A 19,148-nucleotide genomic window follows, 5' to 3' on the forward strand; every position below is an offset into this window, starting at 1 on the left:
CTTCCTCCTTTCCCCTCTCTCTAAGAAGTAAATAAATAAAATTTAAAAAAGAAAGTAATTGGAAAACATATTAAGTGCTTCTTCATTATTGGTATTTGTATATAGTCTAATACTATATACAAGTCTATACAAGTATACAAGTATAGTCTAATACTATATCAATACAAATTGATAGTCAACTATCAATTTTGAGTTAAATAGGATTAATATATTAATGATATGACTATTTTATGAAGTTTTCATAAAATACTTTTTTTTAAAAACCAGTGAAATTATTTTGTAGGATTTTGTATTTTTTTCCTTCAATTAATAAGCAAAGTCATTTCTGTGTGGAAAATTTTATCTTATGTGAATTTTTAAGGCCCTTGTAAAATTAGAATTTATAATATTCACTTTCACATAAACTGCTGACAGGACAATAATCATTAAATGCAGCATCTTCTGGTAGTTATAGCAGGTAGTTATATTTCCTGGAGGATTTTTCTCTAGAGGTAAGACTAAACCCCTATGGATAAATAGTGTGGTATCCTTTTAAGAAGCTGTGGTTAAAAGTATAAGTCAACTTCCATATTAATGAAGGCAACTATTGTGTAGTTTTGCTAATGGTGGTGGTATAAATTGGCTTCAGGTGTGGCTAAAACTTAAAGACGTTCTACTATGTCACTTCATAGTAGTATTGCCATTCAGTAAATGTCACAATCAGAAACACCCCTAACTGGTTACTTTAATATTTTTAGTTCTTTTAGTTTATCCCCTCCAGTGTGCTAGCAGTACAGTAGTCCTCCCTAATGCACAGGGAATATGTTCCAGGAGCCACAGGATGCCTGAAACTGCCAATTGAACCCTATGTATTTGTTTTTTTCCTATACATACATACATATGTACCTGTGATAAAGTTTAATGTATACATTAGTCACAGTAAGGGATTAACAGCAACCACTAATAAAACAAAAACAGTTATAACAGTATACTGTATCAAAAGTTATGTGAATGCAGTCTTTTTCTGTCCCAAAATATCTTACTGTACTGTACTCACCCTTCTTGTGATGATGTGAGATGGTACAATGCCTAAGTGATGGGATGAAGTGAGGTACTCAAAGTGGCGTGTAATTTAAAACTTAAAAATTGTTTCTTTCTAGAATTTTCCATTTAATATTTTTGGATCGGGGTTGACTGCAGGTTACTACAATCTTGGAAAGCAAAACTGCAGATAAGGGGAGGACTATTAAAAGCTTAGCTTCATTTTTTTCTTGAGTATTTAACAGGTAGAAAGTTTTCCCAGTAGTTTTTAAGGTGCCAGTCATTTAAATTTCTCATATACCTTCTGTTGGAGAATTCTTTCCTTTTGACGGCATGTGTTAATAATGTATGCACCAGTTGCAACTGAATCCCTGCCAAAAGAAAAAAAATTACCTGTACTTTGCAGCAAAATGGAAGGCTAGGGAACACTTTGGCAGTTTTAACTGCTGGAAGACAAATTATGTCACAGCTGGTGCCTGGGAAACCTATTAAGACCTTTTGAGGTGACCAAATGAATGTAATTTGAGAATACAGCCCAGTGGTATTATGTGAAGACAAGCTATTAGTACACAATGGTATAAAAGCAAAGGAATCAAATTTATCTGAGGATGAGAATCAGTCATTTTAAACCAGGAAACTGCTGGCAAACCAAAAGTATCAGGCACTGTAACTGCCACTTAAGAAATGAGAGAACCCAGAGGCAAAATTGGACTAAAGAGGGTATCAGTTCTCCAAAAGAAACATTCCTAATTATGTAGAATCTGGGATGGTGTGTTATCAGCACAGATCTGTATCATTTGGCTCTTACTCCAAATAACATTTAGGAGAAGACAGGGATTGTCATGGGTTTTCTGTGAGTGTTGTTCATAAGTAAATACATTCATCTGGTTGGAAGGTGTGAATTGCCTTTGTGGGGCCCTTGGGCTAAAATGACTCATAGTTGTGGTAGAGGATGGGAGAGTGTCTTATTTTGACAACAGATCAAAGACTTCTAAGCTGCTCTTTGTATATAGATGTGTTTGGGTAGATATTACCTCAGACCAGGCAGCAGTTGCCATTTATAGAATTCCACTTCTCTACTAGAGTCAAATCCTTCTTTGATCATTTCTATTCAAAATATACACACAAGAAATTAGTGGCCAGGAGTTATCAGGCCACTCCTGATAAAGTACACCTTCCCTGGAGATAAGAGTAAAGGAGAAGTGTACAGATAAGATTCCAAAGGGACAAGGTAAAATTTGGTGCAGTATATGTAGTCCTCAATAGTCTCAAAGAACGAGGAGACTGAAACAAGGAGGCTGGGAGCTTGGCGATAAGGAGAGAGTGGAAGAGGTCTGCTGATGGAGCTGTGGGGCATATGTAGGGAATCTGAGAGAAAGATTTTGAGTATCAACTGGAGTTCTTTCTCCATGGACCTAAATGTTTACCTTTTTCCTAATCAAAATTTTTTCCATCGTTAAGGCCTCAAATTACCTCCTGAAAATGATCTTTTCATTTTTTTGTTTCTTACTGTAATTTTAAAGTTTTTTGTCTGTCTCTTTTGGTATATTTGTTATTTCTGCAGATTATAAACTATTTTGAAGGCAGGGACAGTTTCTTACTAACACAACCAGCCTTGGAATGACTCAATAAATACTTGTTAAGTTGGATGTGGAAAGAAGAAAATTATTGAAACAGGAAGTTGTGTTTTTAAAAATTACTGCTTTAGAAGGAGGGATTGGGGTAGACGCAAGAATAAGATACTATGGATGAGGTTGCAAGAATTTTGCGATTTTGAATATGCAGTAGCTCCTAGTGATTACTGTGTGAGTCTTAGAGTACAGTGAAATTCATTAGTATTAGTGAACAGTCAGGCTAAGGTATCAGGTCGTCTGCTTAGGAATGTCATCAAGGAATATAAACCATTCGTGTCATGATAAAGTAAAAAATTATCATTGGCTTCTAGCCCTGGGATTATGATGGTTTTCACTGTGATTAAAACTAAATTGGCATATTCCTGGTTCTGGGTTGCTGCTCAGAAATAGAACTACCACTGTGTCTTTGGGTACTAGAGGTCACTATTACTTCTAGACTTGCAGGCTAATCTTTGAGAGGGTTGTGGCTCAACCTTTATAATGCCCAAGCACTGGGAGGAGAAGGATGCATATATACACATGGCATATATATATACGGCTAGCAATGTATTCCAGTCATGAATTTTTATAACTGTAATAATCACTTTTATGTTCCTTCCAGTAATTTAATATTCTAAATTTCAAAGAATATATTTTAGACTTCTCAGTTGAAAAACAAGTACTCACAGTTCCTTTTTGTTCTGCCTCTGCTTATTTTGAGGTGATCAGTCACTCTTTTATTCAAATATTAAGGATTCCCAGTACTGAGAGTTATCTCAAATTAAGCTATAGGATGGAAGGCCATGAAAATCTTCTGGTCTTTTCTTGCTGTTTATATAAGTACCTGGGGGTCTTGATGATTGAGTAGTATATCTGCTTAGATATTTACTTGTTCCCTACTCCCTCTGATAAATTACTATCTGTTATCCTAGCACAGCTCAAAATGTTACTCTCTCCTAGGCAGAAGTACTCCTTTCTCTTTAGCTACAATTTCTTCTTCCTGGACTCCAATCTCGATTTCACTGCCTACTACAGTATAAACTTGAGCACATTAATAATCTCTCTAGGCTTTAGTTTCTTCATCAGCATGATAATAGGACATCCCTTCTAGGGTTATCGTGAAGGTTAAAGGATATAACAGTTATAAAGTACTTAGGAGAATGCCTTGCACATAGCAGGTGCTTGATAACTAATAATTACTCCACGTCATTTACTGTATGGACAGTTGTCTATTTCCTCCATCTTTTCAATGTGCTAGGCACTGTTTTAGGTGCTGGAGATTAAAGAAATAAAAGACACTCTATTCGCCCCCAAAGGACTTCAGATAAAGTAAGGAAACAGGTAAGTCAAATACAATATTATCTGATAATTGGTATTCAAAAGGTAAATTTAGGGTGCTGTGGGAGCACCTAGGAAAAATACCTAACTCCAACTGAAGTTGAAGGTTTATTGCAGGAGGTGACATTAGCACTCATCTGCCTTCATGGTCTTAACAGCTACTTATTGGTGCTGATTTCCAAATTGTTGTCAATATTCAGCACTTCAGAATTAACTGTTCTATAGTGTTCTGCTTGTGTGCTCCTCAAAATTCATAAATTTAAAGTGTCCCCAAACTGACTTCACCCTCATTTAAGCCCTAAGCATTTCTTAAAATGACTTCCTCCTTTCCATTCATGCTACTGGCTTTTGTTTCAGGTTCCCATTATCTCACCCTTAGACCGGTGCCCTGAAATCGGCTCTTCATTTAGCCTCTACAGCAGGGGTGTCCACCCCACGGCCTGCAGGCCACATGTGGCCCAGGATGGCTATGAATGCGGCCCAACACAAAATCATGTATTTACTTAAAAGCTGTTTTTTGCTCATTAGTGTTTGTGTATATAATATGTGGCTCAAGACAACTCTTCTTCCATTGTAGCCCAGAGATGCCAAAAGGTTGGACACCTCTGCTAGAGTGTTTTTCTATAAAATGTAAATTGACCTAAGTCCTTTTTTCACCTTAAAACCCTTTAGTAAAATCTGTCCTCAAAAGATAAAGTCTCTGTCATCTAACTCCTGTTTACCTCTCCCGTTTGGACTCTGCCCTCTCTTATGCTACATTCTCACTACATAAAGAGCTTTTTGTCTGCCACTCATGCCACACATACACACCCCACTTTACTGTTACATTCTTTCTGTTCCTTTATACATACTAGAATCAGATCTCAGTATCTTTTCTACATTTTACCTGATTACCTGTTATCCTTTAAGACTTTATTCTGCACTTTTTCTATGAATCCTTTCTTGAGCTCTGTGTCCCTAATCATCCTTACAGAATTAGATGTCTTGTCTTTGTACTTCCATGATAGTTACTGTACTTACTAAGTTTTCATTGCCAGTATGATTCTTTTGCTGGCTTTTGAACTCCTTGATGCCAGTTGGCTGCCTTGCATTCTTTTGTAAACACAAGGCTATGATCATAATAGGCCCTGAGTAAATATTTGATGGGCAGATGGATGAAGAATACATATTAATTTAGGTATGCAGGGGTGACTAGCGTATGCCAGAGAGAAGGACCATGCAGGTGCAAAGGCACAGAATAAAAGTACTTAAAAAAAGTAGAGGAGTTCAGAATAAACTGAAGCATGAGGTATAAGTTTGGGGAGTGTCAAGAAATGAGCCTTGACTAGTAGATAGACCCAGAGTGAAAGGTTTTTTTCTGCCTTACTAAGGAATTTAGTTGTTATCCTGAGGACACTAAAGAACCATTAAAGGATTTTAAACTGAGGAGTGATAGGCAGATTTACAGTAATCCATTAATTCTGAGAGGCCTGTATTTCTTGGATTTTAACATCTCTGAAATTACAATTCATCTTACAATTGATTATGTTTTACAGTTCTCAGGCAACACTTCTTCCTAGTGATATTCAAGATAATGGTGCATATTACAATTGATGGTATATTAAATTTAAAGACATACAGCATGTTTTAGAAACATACTGGCACAGTGTAGAAAATACCTTAAGAGCAGGATAATACTGCAAAAAGGGAGTATAGAGATAAACTTAAGAACATAATCCAGAAGAGAAATTTGAGGCAGTAGCAGTGAAGATGCATTCATTTAGCCATTTAGATATTAAGTGCTTTGTATGTGCCATGCACAGTGCTGAGAAGGGTGAAATATATATAGGAATCACAAAGGAAGTAAGGTTTCCATGTAGAGTTAAGAATCATTATACATGGTGATAAAGGACTGTGAAAGAAGTAAAGGGGGTGTATCTACTTTAGATAAGGGGATCATAGAAGGGCTTCCTTCTTTGAGGAAGTAGTATCGAGTTGAAATTTAAAAGATAAGGATGAACCTTCCAAGTAGAAGAGCGAATGAAAAAATGTTGGTGCACGAAAGGAAAGGGAGGAAAAGAATTCAAGATTTTGGTCATATGCTCAAAAAACAAATCCACCTTGATTCTTACACTATATACAAAAATTAAGTCAGAATGGGTTATAGTCCCCAGTATAAGGGCTAAAACCATAAAACAACCATAAAACTTTTATCTAAAAAATATAGGAGAAAATCTTAGAGACCTTGGGTTTGGCAAAGATGTCTTAAATAGGACACAAGTACAAAAAATAGAAAAATCAATTAATTGAACTTCATCAAAATTTAAAAATCTTGTTTTTTCAAAACTGTCTTGAAAATATACTGGCAAACTACAGAACAGGAGAAAATATTTGCAAAACATAATATTTGTCAAAGACTTTTTGTCTAGGATATATGAACAACTCTTACAGCTTAATTAAGAAGACAGCCCATTTAAAAAAAGATTTGAAGACATCACCAAAGAAGATATATGGAGGTCAAATAGGCACATGAAAAAATATTTAATATCTTCAGATATTAAGGAAATGCAAACTAAAAACACAGTGAGATACCACTACATGCTCACCAGGATAGTTAAAAGTCAAAATATTGGTCATTCCAAGTATTTTCAAGCATGTGGAGCAACCCAAAACTCATGCAGCGCAGATGGGAATGTAAAATGGTGTAGCCACTTTGGAAAACAAGTTGGCAGTTTCTTAAAAAGTTAAACATTCACATACTATATGACCCAGGTTGTTTACCTTTAATAAATGAAAACGTGTGTCCACACAAAGACTTATACACTTAGTTTATTGCAGCTTTATTTATATTGTTAAAAAACTGGAAACAACCCAAATGTCAGCAGGTAAATGAATAAAACATGGTAGTATATTCATACAACCCAGGTTATCTTCCTTTAATAAATGAAAGCCGATATCCACACAAAGACTTAAACACTTAGTTTATCGCAGCTTAATTTACAATAGTAAAAAACTATTGTAAATAGTGACTAAAAAAATGACTAAAACATAAAACATGGTGGTAGAGTCATTTAACCAGATAGTTGGGGGTCTGCCTTGGCAATAAGAAGGCAAGACTGATCTTCAACAGAGAGGATAAACAGATACAACCAAGGTGGAAAGGTAAGTCAGGGTCAGATAATGAGCACTGCATGAGATAATTAAGTTCTACAGAAATTACCAAGGATGTTTGACTTAATTTTTAAAATAGATTTTTAATATTAATGAGATAATTTAACAACATTGAAGAAGTTTTTTTTAAAAAGTTACCCACGATTTTACTATAACAATTTAGGTTTCTGTTTTTCCCACTTTCATCAAAGTCTTTAACTTAAGGAAGAGTACACATGATCAGATGTATGTCTCAGAAAAATAAATCTGCTAGAGGGATAGGAGGAGCAAGGCAAGGGTTATGGATGAAAGTGAGCCATGGTAGTGTAGAACTGAAAGAGACCAACTTGGAGACACAGAGGAAGCAGAACCACTGAATTTGGAGATATAAGGGAGAGAATCTGAAACAATTGATTTATAAGTTGAATGACAGGATAATTACATGCAATTTATCTTGTTAACTGATACAACTAACCAATGCTCATCTCATCCTGACCCACCTTTGTACCTTAGGAGTGCTGAGGCCCACCTCCTACCTGCCTCTGAAGAAATCTTGTTTCACCAGCTGCTATTTCTTTCCCCTCTTCTAACCATTTTTCAGATTATTCCTCCGCGATGGCTAAAAACTGCTTACTATAGCTAAGTAGTACTCAGAAAGTTATTCTCCTGTGTTTGGTGGCTATATTATTGCAAATCAGAAGCACCTCTATTAAGTGGTAATGTCTAGGACAGAGGGAGTGAAAATATGTGTTCAGGGAGGGAAACGGAGAGCAGAGGCTTCAGCTCTAATGGTATTTATTTACATTTTTCAAAAGTCAAATCCAAGGTTTTGCTTCTGATAATGGCAGAATAAGCTCCTTTGTTTTCCTTTCGTTATAAACTCAACAACAGTTCTTAGAGGATGGGGTAATATGAACAGGATTATAAGACCTCTGCAAAGTTTTAATTGGTCAGTTTTTTATTTTTTCTGCCCAGTAGTATTTTAAGCAATGTTCAATAAAGGGATGGTTATAGGGTGACTCAGTCTTAGAAATATATTAATATTCGCGAGAACATAGTTCATAATCAGTAACTCAGATTTCACCGTAGTATAATTGCTAAGGAAGAAATACCAACAGTCACATCAGTATCAACATGAAATGTCAATTTAGGGTAGTAATTTCTAGAAATACTGAGTTCAGGTTGATAATACCATTTGAGGCTTTGGTAAAAGAATGGTAGTTGTTTTTTAAATAATATTCAAGAGAATGCAGAAAATTCAACTACAACTGAAACAATTCCATTACATATGTAGTGCAGACATTTTATAGTTATGAATTATACATATATACAGAATCATGTATATTTTTTTTCATTCTTTTTCCCTGAATGTAGATATGTTTTGAACAGTGCCTGTAATCTGTTGTTGTTTAGCAAATACAAGACTCACAGGTTTTTAAATTCCAAATGAATTACAGAGGACTTAATATTTCTCTGCAAATTGTGACTTTAATTAGAATATTTAGAAACTGAAGCAATTATTCCATTTATAGTTTGGTAGTATGTGTTTTTCCGTTGGAGACAATTGCTAGCTTGATGTGTATGAAATACGATCTCTTCTTCTTGATGTAAAAGAACATGAAGAAACTTTGTTATGTATTTGTTTATAAGACAGGTTTGGACATAATTTAACACAGGAAATTCAGAAGAGATGGGCCTATCTCACTGTTGTGTTCCAGTTCTTTAGATATAGAATATTTATACATAATTCATCTCTGAAAGGCTTACATCATGTGTGTATATGTGTGAGGGGGAGATTCTGATAAAGAAATAAAAAAGATAATAAAATTATCATTTGTACTTCAGTCTTCGGTGTGGCTCCAAAATTTCTCCAATTTTTAAAAAAGTTTTCCTTTCACTAGTGACTATACAATCAACAAATCCAAAGAGAGTTCAGCTTAGGCTAAAGATTTGTTGTTTTCAACATATAGTACTAGATAATTCTCAATCCTGCTATGTTTTTAAGACCTACTTTTTCATTCAAATCAGCACCTTCATTTGTCTATTTTTTCATTCATTTTATATACTCAAGGGAGTAAAATATTCAAATAGTTGTACAGTCACCTTTATTTTTTATTGTTACTACTTTATGGAGTAAACTTCATAACTGGCTCAGCAGTTGAAAGCCGTTACATACAGGCCTTGGAGTGGACGTGAAAAGATGTCTTTTTGGAGTAAATATCTAGGATGTGAACAGAGAGCTTACTGAGACTGATCAAAGCTATGAGATCCATCTAATCATCTGTAGATGAACGATAATTCTGCTGATACCTTGAAAGCATTTGAAGAATTGAACAGTAAACTATAGGACTTAGAAACATTGATGATGCATTGATGTTTTTTATTGAGGAAAAACATATACCTAACATAAAATTTATCATTTTAACTATTTTAATGTGTACAGTTCAGAGGCATTAAATACATTCATATTGTTTTGTGACCATCACACCATCCACCTTCTAAACTTTTTCATCTTCCCAACTGAACTCTGTACCCATTAAACAATAACTCCATATTTGCTCCACCCTTTCCTTTTCAGTCCCTAGCAACCTCTCTTCTATGTTCTATTTGTATGAATTTGACTACTTTAGGACCTCATCAAATTGAAATCATATAATATTCTTTTATGTCTGGCTTATTTCACTGAGAGAAATGTCTTCAAGATCCATCCATGTAATGTTATGTTTCACAACTTCATATTTTAGCCTGAATAAAATTATTGTATGTATATATATGAAGTCTGTCTGGAAAAAGTCCAGCCATTGTTACGGTTTGAGTGATATCCATGTAACCTGGCAGTGAGGGAGAATGGACTGGAATGTGCGTACACGAACAATGACGACTTCACTGTACTAGTCAATCAGGGCGGTAGACACCTTGAGTGAGCATGTGTACTGTGTGGCCATCGCATTCAAAATGACTGAGCAAGTAGAGCAATGAATCTGCATCCAATTTTGCATTGTTTGGACATTCCTCCATGGAAACTATTTAGGTGATTCAGAAGGCTGCAGCTCCGAGCAACTGGTGATTGGCAGCTTCATCACGACAATGTGCCCGCTCATACATCATGTCTTGCGCAGAGTTTTTTGGCAAAACACCAAATCATCCAGGTGATTCAGCCTCCCTACAGCCCAGATTTGGCGCCCTGAAACTTCTGGCTTTTCCCAAAACTAAAAACACTTTGAAAGAGAAGAGATTTCAGACCGTCTCTGAGATTCAGGAAAATATAACAGGGCAGCTGATGGCAACTGGGAGAAAAGTGTGAGGTCCCAGGGTGCCTCCTTTGAAGGGGACTGAGGCGTCATTGTCCTATGTACAGTGTTTCTTGTATCTTCAATAAATGTCTCTCTTTTCATAGTAACATGGCTGGATACCTTCTGGATAGACCTTGTATACTACATTTGGTTATCCAGTCAGTGGACTTTTGAGTGGTTTCAACTTTTTGGCTAATGTGAATAATTCTGCTATGAACGTGGATGTACAAATATCTGCTTGACTTCCTGCTTTCATTTCTTTTGGGTATATACACAGAAATGGTATTGCTAAGTTACAGGGTAAATTCCTTGTTTAATCTTTTGAGGAACAGCCAATACTGTTTTCCACAGCACCTGCACCATTTTTAATTCCTACCAGAAATACTCAAGGATTCACTTTCTCCACATCCTCACCAACACTTGTTTTTGTTTGTGTGTGATTGTTGTTTTTGTTTTTCTTTTTTATTTATGTTTTTTACTTTTTTCTTTTTTAATTTCTAAAAAGACTGTGTTTATTTTTAGAGGGGAAGGGAAGGAGAAAGAGAGGGAGAGAAACATCAGGGTGTGATTGCCTCTTGCACCCCACCTACTGGGGACCTTTTGAGACTTTGTTTCTGCAGGTTGGAACACTGGGTTGCACGGTCTGTCTAGCTCCCTAGTTGTTCCTCCCGGTTTATCTGCACGTGAATGTGAGACCACCTACTCTGTCAGCCACAGCCTTGGCTGCCCGCCCAGCTTCCCATCTCTGCCCCTCCTATCAGTCTGAATGAATGTTTCTTCTTTAACTCTTTTGTTGTTGGACTTCCATACAGTTTGATTTTCTGGCCGTTGTGGTTATTCTTTGTTTTTAAATTGGTTGTTATCCTTCTTTTGGTTGTGCGGGGAGGCAAAGTATATCTACCTACACCTCCATCTTGGCCGGAAGTGTGTTTTCTCTTTTTTTAAATGGTAGCTGTCCTAATGAATGTGATTGATCTCTTTTGAGATGAGGTTTGGGAAATTGAAAGAGCATGGGAAGTGGATGGGTAACTCTATGTGGTTTTACTATAGTCGTTAATGTGTTTGTGTGTGTATAACAAAAAGTAAAGAAACAGATTTACATTTCAAAAACCAGCTGTGGATGCAGGAAAAACAGTGCTCAGAGGAATATTTATAGTTGTAAATGCCTATGTTAAAAAAAAAGACCTCAGTCAGTAATCTAACATTAACCTTAAGGAAATAAAAATAAATAAATAAACTAAATCTAAAACTCATCAAAACCATAGTTAGATAGCACTAAATACTCATTGAGAAGGCTGTAATTATTTTTAAAAAACTGAAAGTAACAAGTGTTGGCAAAGATATGTTAAAATTGAAACTTTCACACATTGCTGGTGGGATTGTAATATGGTACAGCTACTGTGTTTGTTGGCTCCTCAGTAAGTTAAACATAAAATTACCATGTGACATGGCAGTTCTACTAGTTACATACCTAAAATAATTGAAAAGAAGTGTTTAAATGAAAGTTTGTATGCAATTGTTTATATGGCAGCACTACTCAAAATAGTCAAAAGGTGGAAACAACAAGATGTGCATGATGGATAAATGAATAAACAAAATGTGGTATATTTGTATATACAATGGAAGATTTCTCAGCCATAAAAAAGAATAAATTACTCATACATGCTGCCACATGGATGAACCTTGAAAACATTGTGCTAAGTGAAATAAGCTGGACACAAAAGATCATATGTTGTACGACTCCATGTATATGAAATATTTGGAATAGGCAAATCTACAGAGATAATGCAGGTTAATGGTTGGCAAGGGCTGGGGGAAGGAAGGAAGGAACCAATGGGGAGTAGTGACTGCCTAATGAGTGAGTACAGGGTTTCTTTTTGGGGTGATGAAAGTGTTGTGTGACTGAATAACAGTGATAGGTTGCATGACATTGTAAATATACTGAATGATACCTTTATAAACAGTTAAAATGGTCAATTTTATGAGTATTTTCCGCAATATTTTTTTAAAGCTGTAAAACAACAAGAAGTCACCTGTTTGGCAGTTTAGCACTAGACCTGACGACCTGACCAGTGATATTATTAGCACAATTTGGGTGGGGGGAAGGGTATTGTACCTTATAATATGTGAAAAATTTCCTAAGAAGTTTCAAAAAATAAATACAGTAGGTCTCCACCTTCCTCTCTTAGGAGTCATTTGGTCTCAGGTAGGATCTAGGAATCTCTATATTAAGGAAACACTTCATAGAATTATGATACAGGTGCCCCTATTTCCTTATTCATGTCAAAATGCAGTATTTACCATCATGCAGGGAACACTTTAGGGTGCCATATAGTTTAGATTCTATACATTAAAAAGTCTTTTATTCTTTGCTTTTATAAGAGAAGCAAACAAACAAATATGAAATTGGCCATGTTGAAAAATTAGATTTTGTTGTGTGCATGTGAGAAAACTGAGTCCAAAAATTCAAAACTATCTTCTATTTCCAAATCTAAATAACTTTAGCCCTTGAGTATATATGGCTGTTTTATCTTGTGACTTTGAATCTTCCTGACCACTCTTAACATACCCATAACATTTATTCCAGTCCTTCTACTATGCAAATTTAAAAAACAGAGGTTTGTACACTTATGATTTATTAATGTGGAATAACATGCTAATATTTAACATTTATGATTTCTATGATTTCTAACTAAATTTGAGCAGAACCTGAACTATTTCTGAAAATCAGTGATTTGAGGGATCTGTGGTTTAATTTAAAGTGCAACTTAAAATCGTGCTTTAAAGCTGTGGTGTGTGGAAAGCAAACTGTGTAGAGAATGACCTAGCTGCAATTTAGCAACTTAGCACAGCTTCTCTTTAAATATCTTCTGATGAGATTAAATTTTGAGACAAGAATATTGTTATGCTGTATATCAGAGGGAGCATTTTGCTTACTAGTTCCAAACACTAATGATTTAATTTTTTAAACTCCAATCTTTGAGAAATATTGTGATGTTTGATATAAAAAAATTTTTCTTAACCACCTCTAGGTCAGCCAGGCATTCGAGAAGCTATTTCCATGTCCTGTATAACCAACGGGAGTGGAGCAAACAGAAAATCAAGTCATACCAGCTCTGTGTCAGTTGCCAGAAAAGAAACACTTTCATCTGCTGCTAAAAGGTATCCATTTGTAAGTGGGGTGGGAGGTGAAGGGAGTTGGGGCGGGAGCTAACATTTTTAAATGGTTGAATGTGATAATTCAGTCTACTTCTGAAACAAATATGAAATAGAGATGGTCTATATTCAGACCATCTCTAATACTCTGAATATAGAGACATGTAGCCTGTACTTAGTTTTCATTTATTGGTACCTGTGGAGTTATGTGAGACAGCGTTTGATTTTTACTAAAGAAAGAAAGCAGTTGCATTTCCTGGTTTTGTTTTATTTCTTTTTAACAGGTATTTGTGATGAGATAAGCACCTCTGTGTTTAATGTAATTACATAAGTGAATTTTCCATAGCAAGTGGTACATTTGATACTGCAACTTATTTAGTAGTAGAGTGGACATAACAATATATTAGTTTCAGGTGTATATATAATGATTCAGCATTTATATACCTTAGGACATGATCACCATGATAAGTCTAATAAACATCTGTGACTGTACAAGCTTATTAAGGTATTAATGACTATATTCCCTATACTGTATATTACATCCTGTGACTTATATTTTACAACTGGAAGTTTGTACCTTTTTCACCCAACCTTGCACTCACCCTTCTAGCAGCCATCAGATTATTCTCTGTATCTGAGTTTGTTTTGTCTGTTTTGTTTTTTTAGATTCCACATAAAAGTGAAATCATACAGTATTTGTCATTCTCTGATACATCTTTTTTAAAGGAGAAATAGAATCTTTGCTATGTACCCACATTAGCTAAACACTATTATAACATTTATTCTTTAACCATGACTAAAAATTTAAGGCTTAATTCAAAATATTATAGTAGTATGTGGTGTGTATGTTTGTGTGTTACAAGAGAGGGCAATGGAAATACTGCAATATAAGTTTCTGTGGGTTACAGGTTAACCTTCTGTATGTTCTTTTCATCAATTAATCATTGTATTATTTCAACAAAATTGCTTTTGTGTAATTCCTAGCAAATTATTCCATATACAGTTTGGAGAGACCACAAAAGATCAACTACATACTGTTAGAGCTGTTTTCTTCAAAGAATGATTGAGGACCATAAGTAATAGAATAATATTTTAAATGTTCTGGTAAAGAATGATTGCCTCAATAAACTAATGCCGGTGACTGAATTACTCACCAGTATGGCTAAAAGGTACCCATTTGTAAGCATTGTGGGAGGTGGAGGGAGTTGGTGGCTGGGGTGAAGTTAACACCATCTCCATTGACCAGGAACTGTGAAGAAATGGCAAGATCTTTAGGCCTTTTGAAAGCCCCTTCTGTAGTGACAATGAAGTCATTGTCATTACAGAATCTAGACTTTCTCCTCCAAAGCATGCCAAAATGTATTACCTGTACTCCACTTTCAGGAAAGAAAAAGACAAATTATAAAAAAACAAACGCAGAGTGGAAATTTTTGATACAAGATAGGCTGAATCTAAACTGTTACTGGGTACAACTTATATCTGTTTTCTTACACAGCTATATTTCTGTGTAGTGATCAGTATTACGCATGATAGTGACTTAGCAGCCTAATGATGCAGGGATTCTGTAGTACAGCCATACCTTGGTACTCGTCGGCTTCAGAACTCGTCAAAGCCTGTACTTGTCGCGTTTTGATGAGAAAAAATGTTTCAGCACTTGGCACTAGCTTGGGACTTGCTAGAACTTGTATGAGTCACCACGCCTCCCCTCAAGAGAAAATGCTTCATTATTCAGTACTCCTAGGTTTTGGCACTTGTCACGAGTTCCAGAATGATTTAATGAGTACCGAGGTACCACTGCATTTTGCTTTTAAATAACTCAGCAGGAAAATATCTTTTAGGTTGAACTGGGCCCACATAAGAGTACTGACCTGTGCATTCAGAATAGTTTGAAGAACAAGAGAGAAGCAATTTCTAACCCCCATATAAATTTCAGAGTTAGTCTGATATCTTTGAGGTAGAATTGTATTTCTCAGCACATACTTTAAACAACTGAACATGGAGTAGACAGTCAAGGGCCAGTCTGAAGATATCAGAACTGAATCAGATTAAGAAATGTCACTATCAAAATTATATTTTAACATTTTAAACTATTATAATGTAATAATTTATATATACTGTGTATATTCAAAATGTTCTTAAACATGCTTTCTTGTAGATTATGCACCTTATAGTCAAATTACAAAATGTTCTTTGATTAAGATGTGTAGAGAGTTGATAGTTTCCTACCTTTTCAATTCTGGAAGTCAAGCTTTTGATTCTATCTGTTTTGTGGTATTGTTAAAGTGTGCAATATAAAGATTCTTATCCCATGTGATTGGGAATGGCAGGTGCTTCATTAATCAAGAGTCAAGAGTGCAGAATCATAAGAATTTATACATATTTTATTTTAACATGAAATATGTTCACGTATATTTATTTGTTGATTTGAATGAGCTTCCCACCCCTGTCTTTCTACATATGCATCTCATTAGATTCCTTGTTGATGATCTTGAATAAAGTATAACTGTAAATCATTTTTTATATTTTTTAGTTTCATTTTTTTAAAACAAAGAAATTTAAAACTCTAGAAAACAATATGAATAATCCATATCTTTCTGTATTATTTTTCCCCCTATGATCTTTTTTATAATTGTCTCACTTACACAAAACATAAGGGCAAGTTTTTTAGTAATTCATTTTTATGAAGTCTTTCCAGAGCATTTAACTTAGTGTTCATAGAAATTACAATTCTCTTTTTTATGTATATTTTGTCAGTTTTCTTTGTATTTAACTACAATTAAAATAACAAATATTACTGGTATAAACAGGTTCAGGGGGAAAAACACAGTGGACTCTTGGTAAGCTTAAAACTCAACTGGCAGGAGTAGAAGTATATAGAAGAAATGGGAATTAGAAAATAACCTACTAAACGTGATCATTCCGTGTGCTTGGGTGTCAGCATGTATTACAGAGATAATGGAAAGTGTCACTAATGTTCTCGTTTGGGTAAGTTGAAGTCAGATGTTCTGTTGTCCCCCCAGATCTGCTAGGATGGCAAATGCCTTAGAGGTCACTTTGGTCCAAATGGACAATCTTCATAGATATATTACCCTATTATTCTTAAATCCTTCACTGAAGATTTTAATAGCTTCCAGAATTTTTAAAGAAACATCTTCATTATTGAATGAAACCAGTGTAAATTGTATTAGCTATATGATTTAGGATTTCGAATTATATAATAATCACTTTTCCCATCATTTGATATATCTTTTTTTGTTTAAATTTGTGTTGTTCCATGTTATACTTTATTTTACAGTGGTACAGAAAAAAAGAAAGAAAAACCACAAGGACAGAGAGAAAAAAAAGAGGAATCTCATTCTAATGATCAAAGTCCACAAATTCGAGCATCACCTTCTCCCCAGCCCTCTGCACAGCCTCTCCAAATACCCAGACAAACTCAAGAAAGCAAGAGTTCTGCTCCCACCAAAAGGTTTTAACTGTCCCTGAGTTCAGAGCTAGGGCGTGGTTGTAATGATACCTAAATTCTGTGACACGGGGAAAAGCTGACTATCCATGGATCCCAAAAGAAAGCCTGATGGCTTCTATTTTTCCTTCTTTGTTGCTGTAATCTTCATTTTTTTAGCACATCGGGAAATGAAGATTTAAGGTCAAAATTTCTCAGTTAAAACTGAGGGAAAAAACTAAGCTTTACACAGTTTGATGAAAGGAAGGCAGAAATAACCTACTCTAAGACCCGAACATATTTTCCTAGTAAAATTTAAATTACAGAATATTTTAAAATTTTATATAACTTTGCATACATTTATTATAGCCATGGATAGAAAATTGCAATATGTAATTATCCTCTTCATATTTTGGCATCATTACAACCTTCGATTTTCAAGGGCCCCTGTCAACACATGGCTTCATTGTGACTGCATCTCAGTTTCAGTTTTGGGTTTTAAGAGGATAAGTTCTTGCTTGAGTAGAGAAATGAATCCATTTCACTTGGTCTTTTCTATGCTAAAGGCTTGCTTGAGGGCTTCTCTCTGTGTCTATAATAATTAATATTTTAAAGTTATGAGAGGGGGAGAATGGAAAATCATTCTAACAACGTGTGTAAGCCTAAATTGGGGATCTAAACCTGCATGCTGGGAGTTCAATGCTACAGTTGCCTTGTAATCAAATATTTAGACCAACTAAATGAAGGTTGCCTGCTTTAGAAATGCTGATTTCAGCTGTATGAATAGGTATAGTTGTATGGGGTGGGCAAAAGTAGGTTTACAGGTGTTCATATGAAAATAATACAATAATTAATAAAAAATGATACAAGAATAAACTGTTTCACGTACTCACAACTGTAAACCTACTTTTGCCCACCCTTGTATTTTCATACTGATTGATACTTGGAAATCTTAGGGAAATATTACACCATTCCCAAAACTGGCTAGAATTTTGGTAAAATAAATGATAACTACCCCTGAAAGATTTATAATGTTTTTTATTTAATCAGTTTAATAATTTGCCTTAAATCACTAATGGGAATTTGGGAAAACAATCCTTCATTTGATGCATGTTTAACATTTTAAAAATGCTTTGTCTTTGTTGCTCACACAAATTCTTCTGCCTGGTCTCATGTGGAGTTTTTCTTGGATATAGTTTATTAATGTTACGCATCTTTGAAGTGTGTGTGGTTAAAGGTGGCCTGTTTTTATAACCAATTTCTTAAAGGTTCTGATTTGACTTGGTACCTTCTTTGTCCCAGATCTTTTTTTCAGCTAATTAAGATCTCTTGGAAATGTGCTTGCCATTCTAAATTGCTCTTTGGATATGCTATTGCGAGAAGTCTTGAAGACTGGATGAGTTATAGGATAGTTAGCAATGCATCCAAAAACTCATTTATAAATCAAAACATTTCAGTTATAAATAAATGAAATTAGTGTTGATAATACAATGTTCTTCTGTTACATCGTGTTTATTTCTGCTCATGGGTAAAATTGCCTCTAAAAGATATAAACCAGAGTTTTACTTTTAGTCCTATAGTTTATGTAGAAATTGTCATATGTAGCATATATGAGACCATAAAAATGAAAATAGCAGCTTTATAATGACTTATGAAAAAGCACAGGTTTTTTTCACAAATTCACATGGTTTCACAAAATATGAGAAATAGTGCTAGCTACTTGGAGATTCAAACAAACGGGGTGTTTTCTATTAAAAACAAAAAAGTACAAGTTTTTAAAAATCAAGTAATACTTGTTCTAATGAATCTTCTGAATAATAGTGACAACTACAAAACAGACCTGGTAATGGCCTTGCTTAACTCCTTCACTCATCCAGGCAGGACCTTTCAACTAATCCATCCTTCTCTTTTCTGGATTAGCTTTAAGGAAATGTTAATTGCTGCTTTTGTGTTCTATATAAACTGTCAATTACCTGTCATTGCTACTTACAGAATTTTTCTCTAAGAAATCAATTTGTTTCTTCCAGCATAAAACGACCACCAATGGCTGAAAAGTCACATAATTCATGGGAAAATTCAGATGATAGTCGTAATAAATTATTGAAGGCAGTTTCAACCTCAAAAATAATATCAAAAGTTATAAAAAATACAGACAAG

General features: G+C 34.9%; 1 protein-coding gene across 4 annotated transcripts in view; it reads left to right on the plus strand.

Annotated features, from left to right (window-relative positions):
- EML4 (EMAP like 4) overlaps nucleotides 1-19,148 on the plus strand; it is a 138,449-nt gene that overhangs the window by 61,857 nt on the left and 57,444 nt on the right. For 2 of the 4 annotated variants that reach the window (XM_053924299.2, XM_053924297.2), the window contains exons 3-5: nucleotides 13,426-13,555; nucleotides 16,845-17,018; nucleotides 19,019-19,147. In XM_053924299.2, coding sequence (XP_053780274.1) covers nucleotides 13,426-13,555; nucleotides 16,845-17,018; nucleotides 19,019-19,147 — 433 coding nt within the window. The remainder of the gene's footprint in view (nucleotides 1-13,425; nucleotides 13,556-16,844; nucleotides 17,019-19,018; nucleotide 19,148) is intronic. The other 2 variants (XM_053924301.2, XM_053924300.2) reach the window with 1 other exon arrangement.

Source organism: Desmodus rotundus, chromosome 5, assembly GCF_022682495.2.
Source record: "Desmodus rotundus isolate HL8 chromosome 5, HLdesRot8A.1, whole genome shotgun sequence".
NCBI classification, from domain to species: Eukaryota; Metazoa; Chordata; class Mammalia; order Chiroptera; family Phyllostomidae; genus Desmodus; species Desmodus rotundus.